This window comes from Halichoerus grypus, chromosome 15, assembly GCF_964656455.1.
Source record: "Halichoerus grypus chromosome 15, mHalGry1.hap1.1, whole genome shotgun sequence".
NCBI lineage: Eukaryota > Metazoa > Chordata > Mammalia > Carnivora > Phocidae > Halichoerus > Halichoerus grypus.
Window position 1 is genome coordinate 50,384,390 of NC_135726.1, and position 10,345 is coordinate 50,394,734.

The following is a 10,345-nucleotide window of genomic DNA, read 5'->3' on the forward strand; positions in this document are numbered from 1 at the left end:
ATGTCTTCTTCAGAGAAGTGTCTTTTATACCTTCTGCCCACTTTTTGACTTGATTATTTGTTTTTTGGGTGTTGAGTTTGAGAAGTTCTTTATAGATCTTGGATACCAGCCCTTTATCTGTAGTGTCATTTGCAAATATCTTCTCCCATTCTGTGGGTTGCCTCTTTGTTTTGTTGACTGTTTCCTTTGCTGTGCAGAAGCTTTTTATCTTGATGAAGTCCCAAAAGTTCATTTTTGCTTTTGTTTCACTAGCTTTTGGAGATATATCTTGAAAGAAGTTGCTGTGGCCGATGTCAAAGAGGTTACTGCCTATGTTCTCCTCTAGGATTTTGATGGATTCCTGTCTCACATTGAGGTCTTTCATCCACTTTTGAGTTTATCTTTGTGAATGGTGTTAGAGAATGGTCGAGTTTCAGTCTTCTGCATGTGGCTGTCTAATTTTCCCAGCACCATTTATTGAAGAGACTGTCTTTTTTCAGTCTCTTCATGCATACAACACATTAATAAGAGGAGGGAGAAGAACCATATGGTCCTCTCAATTGATGCAGAAAAAGCATTTGACAAAATACAACATCCTTTCCTGATTAAAACTCTTCAGAGTATAGGGATAGAAGGAACATTCCTCAAGTTCATAAAATCCATCTATGAAAAATCCACAGCGAATATCATCCTCAATGGGGAAAAGCTGAGAGTCTTTCCCTTAAGATCAGGAACACTTCAAGGATGCCCACTCTCACCACTATTGTTCAACATAGTACTAGAAAACATTGCATGTTTTTTCCTGCTTTGTCAAAGATTATTTGACCATAGAGTTGAGAGTCCATATCTGGGTTCTCTATTCTGTTCCATTGGTCTATATGTCGGTTTTTGTGCCAGTACCATGCTGTCTTGGTGATCACAGCTTTGTAATACAGCTTGAAATCGGGCAACGTGATGCCCCCAGCTTTGTTTTTCTTTTTCAACATCTCCTTGGCGATTCGGGGTCTTTTCTGATTCCATACACATTTTAGGATTGTTTGTTCCAGCACTCTGAAAAATGTCATTGGAATTTTGATCGGGATGGCATTGAAGGTATAGATTGCTCTGGGCAGCATAGACATTTTAACAATGTTTATTCTTCCGATCCATGAGCATGGAATATTTTTCTATCTTTTTGTGTCTTCTTCAATTTCTTTCATGAGTGTTCTGTAGTTCCTAGAGTGTAGATCCTTTACCTCTTTGGTTAGGTTTATTCCGAGGTATCTTATGGTTTTTGGTGCTATTGTAAATGGAATCGTTTCTCTAATTTCTCTTTTTATAGTTGCATTGTTAGTGTATAAGAAAGCAACTGATTTCTGTGCATTGATTTTGTATCCTGCCACATTAGTGAATTGCTGTATGAGTTGTAGTAATTTGGGGGTGGAGTCTTTTGGGTTTTCCACATAAAGTATCATGTCGTCTGCGAAAAGAGAGAGTTTGACTTCTTCTTTGCCAATTTGAATACCTTTTATTTCTTTTTGTTGTCTGATTGCTGTTGCTAGGACTTCTAGTACTTATTTCTCTGATTCTATTTTCTTGAATTCTGAGTTGTTTTTCCCTAGCCTCCTCTTTTCCCTTTTTATCTATTATATTGTCTTCCAAGTCGCTTATTCGTTCTTCTGCCTCACTTACCCTAGCTGTTAGATTATCTAGATTGGATTGGATCTCATTGATAGCATTTTTAAGTTCTGCCAATTCACCTTTTATTTCTGCCCTTAGAGACTATGTTGCCATTAATTGATTTCTCCATTCTAGCCATTGTCTTCACAATTGCTAGCCTGAATTCCATCTCCGACATCTTGGTTATATCTGCATCCATTTGTAAATCTGCAGCATAAGTCATAATCTCTGAGTCTTTTCTGTTTTGGGGGCTCCTCCTCCTAGTCATTCTGTTGATGGGTGTTTGAGGGAATGTATAGAGTCCAAATTATTGACCAGAACCCAAGCAAGATGCACCTGTTTTCTTGGGACCTTAGGGTTGCTGGCCTCTTGTTTTCCCAGCCTGTCTTCTGGGGGAGGGGCCTGCTGCGCTGTTACTCAGGCAACCCTGTTTGGGCAGAGTTGCCCTGCCCCCCTGTGGCGGGGGATGGGCTCAGCGGGAATCAGTTTTTGGGGCTTTTGTTCTCTGATGGCTTTCCCTGGCGGCTTTCCGCATCTCTTCCGAGAGTCAGAGCAGAAGAGACCGTTTCCAACCCTCTGCCTCAGAGCAGAGAGACCACAGTCTGTTCTTTGGTGAGCTCTCCAGGCCACACTGTCTCCGTTTCTGTCCATGCTGCTATAAACTGCAGCGTCCTGGGTTGTGCGCCCCTCTGCAGTGCTCCCAGTCCTGCCTCCAGGTCGGGGCACGTCTCTGCCCTTTGTGCTTCTAAAACCGCCAGCCGCTCCCAGTTCGCCTGCTCCCAGTTTGCCCGCGCGACCCCGCCACTCCGGGTTTCCGCCCCGGGGGCTGCCCTAAAGTCCTTTTATCGCCTGCTCCCAGTTTACCCGCGCGACCCCGCCACTCCGGGTTTCCGCCCCGGGGGCTGCCCTAAAGTCCTTTTATTGCTGCGAGTCTGTGCCCCGTCCCCAGTGTGTGAGGCTGTCGCTCACCAGCGGTGTAGGATCCCCACGGCCAGGCACCCTCCCGCTGCCGTTTATCCTCTGATATCTGCCTGCGGAATCACAGCTCCCCACTTCATACCTCAAAACCAACTGCCTGCAATATTCTGTTTGTAGAGATCCAGATCTTACATCTCAGGCTGGTTTCGCGGGTGCTCAGAGTGGTCTGGTAGATATCCAGCTCAATTCCGGGGACCAGTTGAAATAGGGTCCCCTACTCCTCCGCCATCTTTCCTTCTCCTTATTTTCAACTTTTTGAGGAACCTCCATGCTGTTTTCCAGAGTGGCTGCACCAGTTTGCATTCCCACCAACAGTGTAGGAGGGTTCCCTTTTCTCTGCATCCCTGCCAACATCCCTGTCGTTTCCTGACTTGTTAATTTTAGCCATTCTGACTGGCGTGAGGTGGTATCTCATTGAGGTTTTGATTTGGATTTCCCTGATGCCAAGCGATGTTGAGCACTTTTTCATGTGTCTGTTGGCCATTTGGATGTCTTCTTTGGAAAAATGTCTGTTCATGTCTTCTGCCCATTTCTTGATTGGATCATTTGTTTTTTGGGTGTTGAGTTTAATAAGTTCTTTATAGGTTTTCGATACTAGCCCTTTATCTGATACGTCATTTGCAAATATCTTCTCCCATTCTGTCAGTTGTCTTTGGTTTTGTTGACTATTTCTTTTGCTGTGCAAAAGCTTTTTATCTTGGTGAAGGCCTAGTAGTTCATTTTTGCCCTTGCTTCCGTTGCCTTTGGCGATGTTTCTAGGAAGAAGTTGCTGCGGCTGAGGTCGAAGAGGTTGCTGCCTGTGTTCTCCTTTAGGATGTTGATGGACTCCTGTCTCACATTTAGGTCTTTCAACCATTTGGAGTCTATTTTTGTGTGTGGTGTAAGGAAATGGTCCAGTTTCATTCTTCTGCATGTGGCTGTCCAATTTTCCCAACACCATTTGTTGAAGAGACTGTCTTTTTTCCATTGGACATTCTTTCCTGCTTTGTCGAAGATTAGTTGACCATAGGGTTGAGGGTCCATTTCTGGGCTCTCTGTTCTGTTCCATTGATCTATGTGTCTGTTTTTGTGCCAGTACCATACTGTCTTGATGATGACAGCTTTGTAATAGAGCTGGAAGTCCGGAATTGTGATGCCACCAGCTTTGCTTTTCTTTTTCAACATTCCTCTGGCCATTCAGGGTCTTTTCTGGTTCCACACAAATTTTAGGATTATTTGTTTCATTTCTTTGAAAAAAGTTGATATTTTGATAGGGATTGCATTGAATGTGTAGATTGCTCTAGGTAGCATTGACATCTTCACAATATTTGTTCTTCCAATCCATGAGCATGGAATGTTTTTCCATTTCTTTGTGTCTTCCTCAATTTCTTTCATGAGTATTTTATAGTTTTCTGAGTACAGATTCTTTGCCTCTTTGGTTAGATTTATTCCTAGGTATCTTATGGTTTTGGGCAATTGTAAATGGGATCGACTCCTTAATTTCTCTTTCTTCTGTCTTGTTGTTGGTGTATAGGAATGCCACTGATTTCTGTGCATTGATTTTATATCCTGCCACTTTACTGAATTCTTATATGAGTTCCAGCAGTTTTGGGGTGGAGTCTTTTGGGTTTTCCACATAAAGTATATCATCTGCAAAGTGTGAGAGTTTGACGACTTCTTTGACAATTTGGATGCCTTTGATTTCTTTTTGTTGTCTGATTGCTGTGGCTAGGACTTCTAATACTATGTTGAATAGCAGTGGTGATAGTGGACATCCCTGCCATGTTCCTGACCTTAGGGGGAAAGCTCTCAGTTTTTCCCCATTGAGAATGATATTTGCTGTGGGTTTTTCATAGATGGCTTTTATGATATTGAGGTATGTACCCTCTATCCCTATACTCTGAAGAGTTTTGATCAAGAAAGGATGCTGTGCTTTATCAAATGCTTTTTCTGCATCTATTGAGAGGATCATATGGTTCTTGTTCTTTCTTTTATTAATTGATTTGCAGATGTTGAACCAACCTTGCAGCCCAGGGATAAATCCCACTTGGTCGTGGTGAATAATCCTTTTAATGTACTGTTGTATTCTATTGGCTAGTGAGAATTTGGTGAGAATTTTTGCATCCATGTTCATCAAGGATATTAGTCTGTAGTTTTCCTTTTTGATGGGGTCTTTGTTTGGTTTTGGGATCAAGGTAATGGTGGCCTCATAAAACGAGTTTGGAAGTTTTCCTTCCATTTCTATTTTTTGGAACAGTTTCAGAAGAATAGGTATTAATTCTTCTTTAAATGTTTGGTAGAATTCCTCTGGGAAGCCAACTGGCCCTGGGCTTTTGTTTGTTGGGAGATTTTTGATGACTGCTTCAATTTCCTTAGTGGTTATAGGTCTGTTCAGGTTTTCTATTTCTTCCTGGTTCAGTTTTGGTAGTTGATACATCTCTAGGAATGCATCCATTTCTTCCAGATTATCTAATTTGCTGGCATAGAGTTGCTCATAATATGTTCTTAAAATTGTTTGTATTTCTTTGGTGTTGGTTGTGATCAGGGAGAGAGAATCTTAAGCAGGCTCCGTGCTGAGCCTGATGTGGGGCTTGATCCCACAACCTTGAGATCATGACCTGAGCTGAATTCAAGAGTTGGGACGCTTAACCAACTGTGCCACCCAGGCACCCCCATCTCAGGATCCTTAATTTAATGAAATCTAAAGTCCCTTTTGTCATGTACATGAACATATTCACAGGTTCCAGGGATTAGGGCATGGACATCTTTAGGGGGCCATTTGGTTAGCATACCTAGAAATGTGTACATATGTGTTGAGACTTTTTCAGCTTATATTTTTAGAATGTAACTTTACATTTAAGCAGATTAATTATTAAGGACTTGGTACCCACCCCCCCAAACATTTGAAGCCAGTGGCTTCCGTTCATTTTTAGCCATGATCCTCAATCAAATATTTTACATCTTCACCCACATGGGTGTAATGTATGTGCATATTTATTGTGTGTGTCTATAGATGAAACAAGCATTTCATATAGTGTTTTCCTTACTGCTTGTGATACACTTCTCATATTCTATTTCTTTTTTTTTTAACTATTTGTTCAATTTATGGAATTGGTTTCATAGTTCATTAATGCATCCCAACAATTTGAAAAATTGTATTACAGTGGAGATAATGTAATGAAGAAAACAAAACGCATGTTTTCTTCATGCGTGTTACAGTCTAGTGGGTCTAAAAAGACAAGAAAAAGTTAGGAAGTATACAGTAAGTCAAATAATATGTGCTGTAGGGAAAAATAAAGCAGGGTAAGACAAATGTGGAGAATCAAAGGTGTATGGGAGTGGGGAGGAATTACTTTATATTGGGTGGTGAGGAAGGCCGTACCCAACTGAGCAACATTTGAGTGGGGATCTAAAGGGAATGAATGAAAAAGTAAGCCTTGCAACTTTCTGGGAAAAAGCCTTCCAAGCCGAGTTTAACTCCCCTCTTCCTCTTCAGGGTTGCCTTTGAGAGTCTGTGCTGTGCTCTGTTTCTTTCCTTCTCCCAGGTTCCTTCTCGGTCATACGAGATTAGTTTTCCCTTTTCCTTTTCTTTCTAGAGCCCTGAATTACTACCAGGTTTAGAATAGTGAATGTTAGTATTCCAGCCACTTCCCAAATTTACTCTTGGAAGATAATTCCTGCCAGGACCTAAAGTACTATTTCCTGTCTACAATCTGAGCTTTTGTAACCTAGTAGTAGAATCCCTCTTGTCATAAGCCTACTGAAGAAAAGATGAGTAGGCTTTTAATTGATGTTATTGTAGGATGGAGTGTAAATTGTCTTTGTGGCCTGCAGCCGTTTGATTTCAAACTTACAGCTCTCGTATTAAATTATCAAATTTATGGTTCTAAATTTAGGGTCGCATTTACATTTAGTGGGTAAGAGTCTGTTGACCCCATTCTTTGCTTCCACTTGCATGGAAAACATAAAAGGATAAATGACGTTGTACAGACATGACCCTGCCCCTGGTTTATTGAGGCGTTATCCTATGGCCTAGATGTGAAATCCTGACATTTCTCTACTTAAGTATTTGCTTGTCCTCATCTCTGAATATTGCTTTTTCTTACAGGCAGCAAGAATCAAAATGAGATGGAGACACTTCGAAAAGTTGCATTGAAATACCTTTCCCATGAAGGACTATCCTGCTGGCAAATCTGGAAACAGGTTGCAAGTGATTTAACTAGGTGTCTTCAGAGAAAGTGTTCCCAGTTACTACAAGGTGATTCTGTTCAGGTTTCTGAAAATGAAAATAGTGTAATGAATCATAAAGGAAATGGCTCCACTTACACTGTAAATCAAGAGTGGTCAATTTTGAGAACCCGGGACTCTTGTGGGAATACATACCTGCGTGAGTCACAGAATCAGAGTAGAGGTCAGCAAGTTAACGTGAAAAATAACCGGCATATATGTGAGGCCTTCATGCAGAAATCACCGCTTACCAATCATATTAACACTGACACAGAACAGAAACCTTACAGATTCAACAAATGTAGCAAAAGCATGAGTGACGGCTTCAATCATCATGTACCCCCAGGAGAGGAATTCCATCCATGTCATGAGTGCGGAAAGGGCCTCAGTTATAGCTCGGTGCTTCCACATCATCAGAATGTTCACACAAGAGAGAAATGCTCTAGTCAGAGCTCACATCTGTGGACCCGTCAGAGAATTCGCCCAAGAGAGAAACTCAATAAATGTCATGGATCTGGTGATTGCTTTAGTAAGAGCTCTTTCCAGCCACTTACCCACACAGGGGAGAAGGCCTACAGATGTGATAGTTGTGGCAAGGGGTTCAGTAGCAGCACAGGCCTTATCATTCATTACAGGACTCACACTGGAGAGAAACCTTATAAATGTGAGGAGTGCGGGAAATGCTTTAGTCAAAGTTCGAACTTTCAGTGCCACCAGAGAGTCCACACTGAAGAGAAACCATATAAATGTGAAGAGTGTGGTAAGGGCTTCGGTTGGAGTGTTAATCTTCGTGTTCATCAGAGGGTCCACAGGGGTGAGAAACCCTATAAATGTGAGGAGTGTGGGAAGGGCTTCACTCAGGCCGCACACTATCACATACATCAGAGGGTCCACACTGGGGAGAAACCTTATAAATGCGATGTCTGCGGTAAGGGCTTCAGTCACAATTCGCCGTTAATATGCCATCGGAGAGTCCACACTGGAGAGAAACCGTACAAATGTGAGGCGTGTGGGAAAGGCTTTACCCGCAATACAGATCTTCACATCCATTTCCGAGTTCACACGGGAGAGAAACCCTACAAGTGTAAGGAGTGTGGGAAGGGCTTCAGTCAGGCTTCTAATCTTCAGGTCCATCAGAACGTCCACACTGGGGAGAAACGATTCAAATGTGAAACGTGTGGGAAGGGCTTCAGTCAGTCATCCAAGCTTCAAACCCATCAGAGAGTCCACACAGGAGAGAAGCCGTACAAATGTGATGTGTGTGGGAAGGACTTCAGTTACAGTTCCAATCTTAAACTGCACCAAGTGATTCACACTGGAGAAAAACCATATAAATGTGAGGAATGCGGGAAGGGCTTCAGTTGGCGATCAAATCTTCACGCTCATCAGAGAGTCCACTCTGGAGAGAAACCCTATAAATGTGAGGAGTGTGATAAGAGCTTCAGTCAGGCTATAGATTTTCGGGTACACCAGAGAGTCCACACTGGAGAGAAACCATACAAATGTGGTGTTTGTGGTAAGGGCTTCAGTCAGTCCTCTGGTCTTCAATCCCATCAGAGAGTCCACACTGGGGAGAAGCCATACAAATGTGATGTCTGTGGAAAGGGTTTTAGGTACAGCTCGCAGTTTATATACCATCAGAGAGGCCACACTGGAGAAAAACCTTATAAATGTGAGGAATGTGGGAAAGGCTTCGGAAGGAGCTTGAACCTTCGCCATCATCAGAGGGTCCACACAGGAGAGAAACCCCATAGATGTGAGGAGTGTGGTAAGGCCTTCAGTCTCCCCTCAAATCTTAGGGTCCATTTGAGTGTTCACATTAGGGAAAAACTGTTTAAATGTGAAGAGTGTGGGAAGGGCTTCAGTCAGAGTTCACGTCTTCAAGCCCATCAGAGAGTCCACACTGGAGAAAAACCGTACAAATGTGACGTATGTGGTAAGGACTTCAGTCACCGTTCACGTCTCACATACCATCAGAAAGTCCACACTGGCAGGAATCGTTAAAAGTGAAGAATGCGTTAATGGCTTTGGTCAGGATGCACATCATCACGTGTTTGGAGAGTCCGGGTTGGTAATAAACTATCAAGCATTGAGAAGAAAGGGTTTTCTTCAGATAGAATCTTTCTAACAAATCCATTAAAATAATGGCATGGAACCATAATAACAGGGATAGAACTAATATTCAGGGGAGGAATGGCTTGTGACCCTCTTGGCAAGATCCATGTGATATAAATGGTCTTTAAGAGTGAATATATGCCTAAAGATAATGCATGGAAAGGATATTTGCCATATACTAGCTAGTTTTTTGGGGGTCAGGGAAGTTTTTGGATAATTTTCCCTTTAACTTACATTTTATACTTATTTACAGTGACTATTATTTTTACTGAAGCTGTAAAGCTATGAAAAATGAATAAAATTACTAAAATTTCCTGTAACCAAGAACTCATAATATGATTGCTTTATTTCATATGGTATATTGGATTAAAATTAAGAAATAGATCCCCATTGATGAATCTTGGATCTTCAGAAGTAAATTGGTATCTGCTGCAGATGTATATAAAAGAATGGTCATTGTGTCATTGTTCATAATAGCAAACATAAACAATCAAATGGATTGCCAAGGTATTTTATGATTTATTAATCCAGTGGAACGCTATGCAAACATCAAATGGGAAAAGGTAAGTTTGTAGTTAAGGATGTTGGAAGATGTCCAGAATATATTAACCTGAAAAAACAAAGCATGGGATTTTTGTGTTACTAATATATATATATATACACACTAATATATAATGTATATATATAAATATATATATATTTACATTTCTTTAAACTTACTGTTTTGAAATAATCTAAAACTTCACAAAAAAATGTAAAAATTATATAAAATCTCTTGCATACCCTTTACTCAGATTCACCAGTTAACATGTTTGGGTCTTTCTTTGCATGTACGTGAATGTCTGTTCTTCACAGTAGGGAATGGTTTTTAGAAATCAAGACGTGGGAAATAGATATGTTACTGAGGGGATGGAGATGATAAATAGGTAGATAGGGCGGTGGATAGGGAGATACATAGGTAGAATGAATCGTGAGTTTATACTTCTACCACCAATTTTTTAAAAGATTTTATTTAGAGGGCGCCTGGGTGGCTCAGTTGGTTAAGCGACTGCCTTCGGCTCAGGTCATGATCCTGGAGTCCTGGGATCGAGTCCCGCATCGGGCTCCCTGCTCAGCAGGGGGTCTGCTTCTCCCTCTGACCCTCTTCCCTCTCGTGCTCTCTCTCATTCTCTCTCTCTCAAATAAATAAATAAAATCTTTAAAAAAAAAAAAAAAAAGAAAACTTCAAAAAAAAAAAAAAAAAGATTTTATTTAGAGAGAGAGCATGAATGGGGGGAGAGGCAGAGGGAGAAAGAGAATCTCAAGCAGACTCCATGCTGAGCATGGAGCCCAACGTGAGGCTTGATCTCACAACCCTGAAATCACGACCTGAGCTGAAATCAAGAGTCGGACACTTAGCTGACTGGAG

General features: G+C 41.4%; 1 protein-coding gene across 10 annotated transcripts in view; it reads left to right on the plus strand.

Annotated features, from left to right (window-relative positions):
- Positions 1 to 9,387, plus strand: part of ZNF227 (zinc finger protein 227) — a 72,272-nt gene extending 62,885 nt beyond the window's left edge. For all 10 annotated transcript variants that reach the window (XM_078062584.1, XM_036093606.2, XM_036093608.2 and 7 more), the window contains one exon: positions 6,704 to 9,387. In XM_078062584.1, coding sequence (XP_077918710.1) covers positions 6,704 to 8,826 — 2,123 coding nt within the window. In that variant the 3' untranslated portion in view covers positions 8,827 to 9,387. The remainder of the gene's footprint in view (positions 1 to 6,703) is intronic.
- The last annotated feature ends 958 nt before the right edge of the window (positions 9,388 to 10,345 follow it).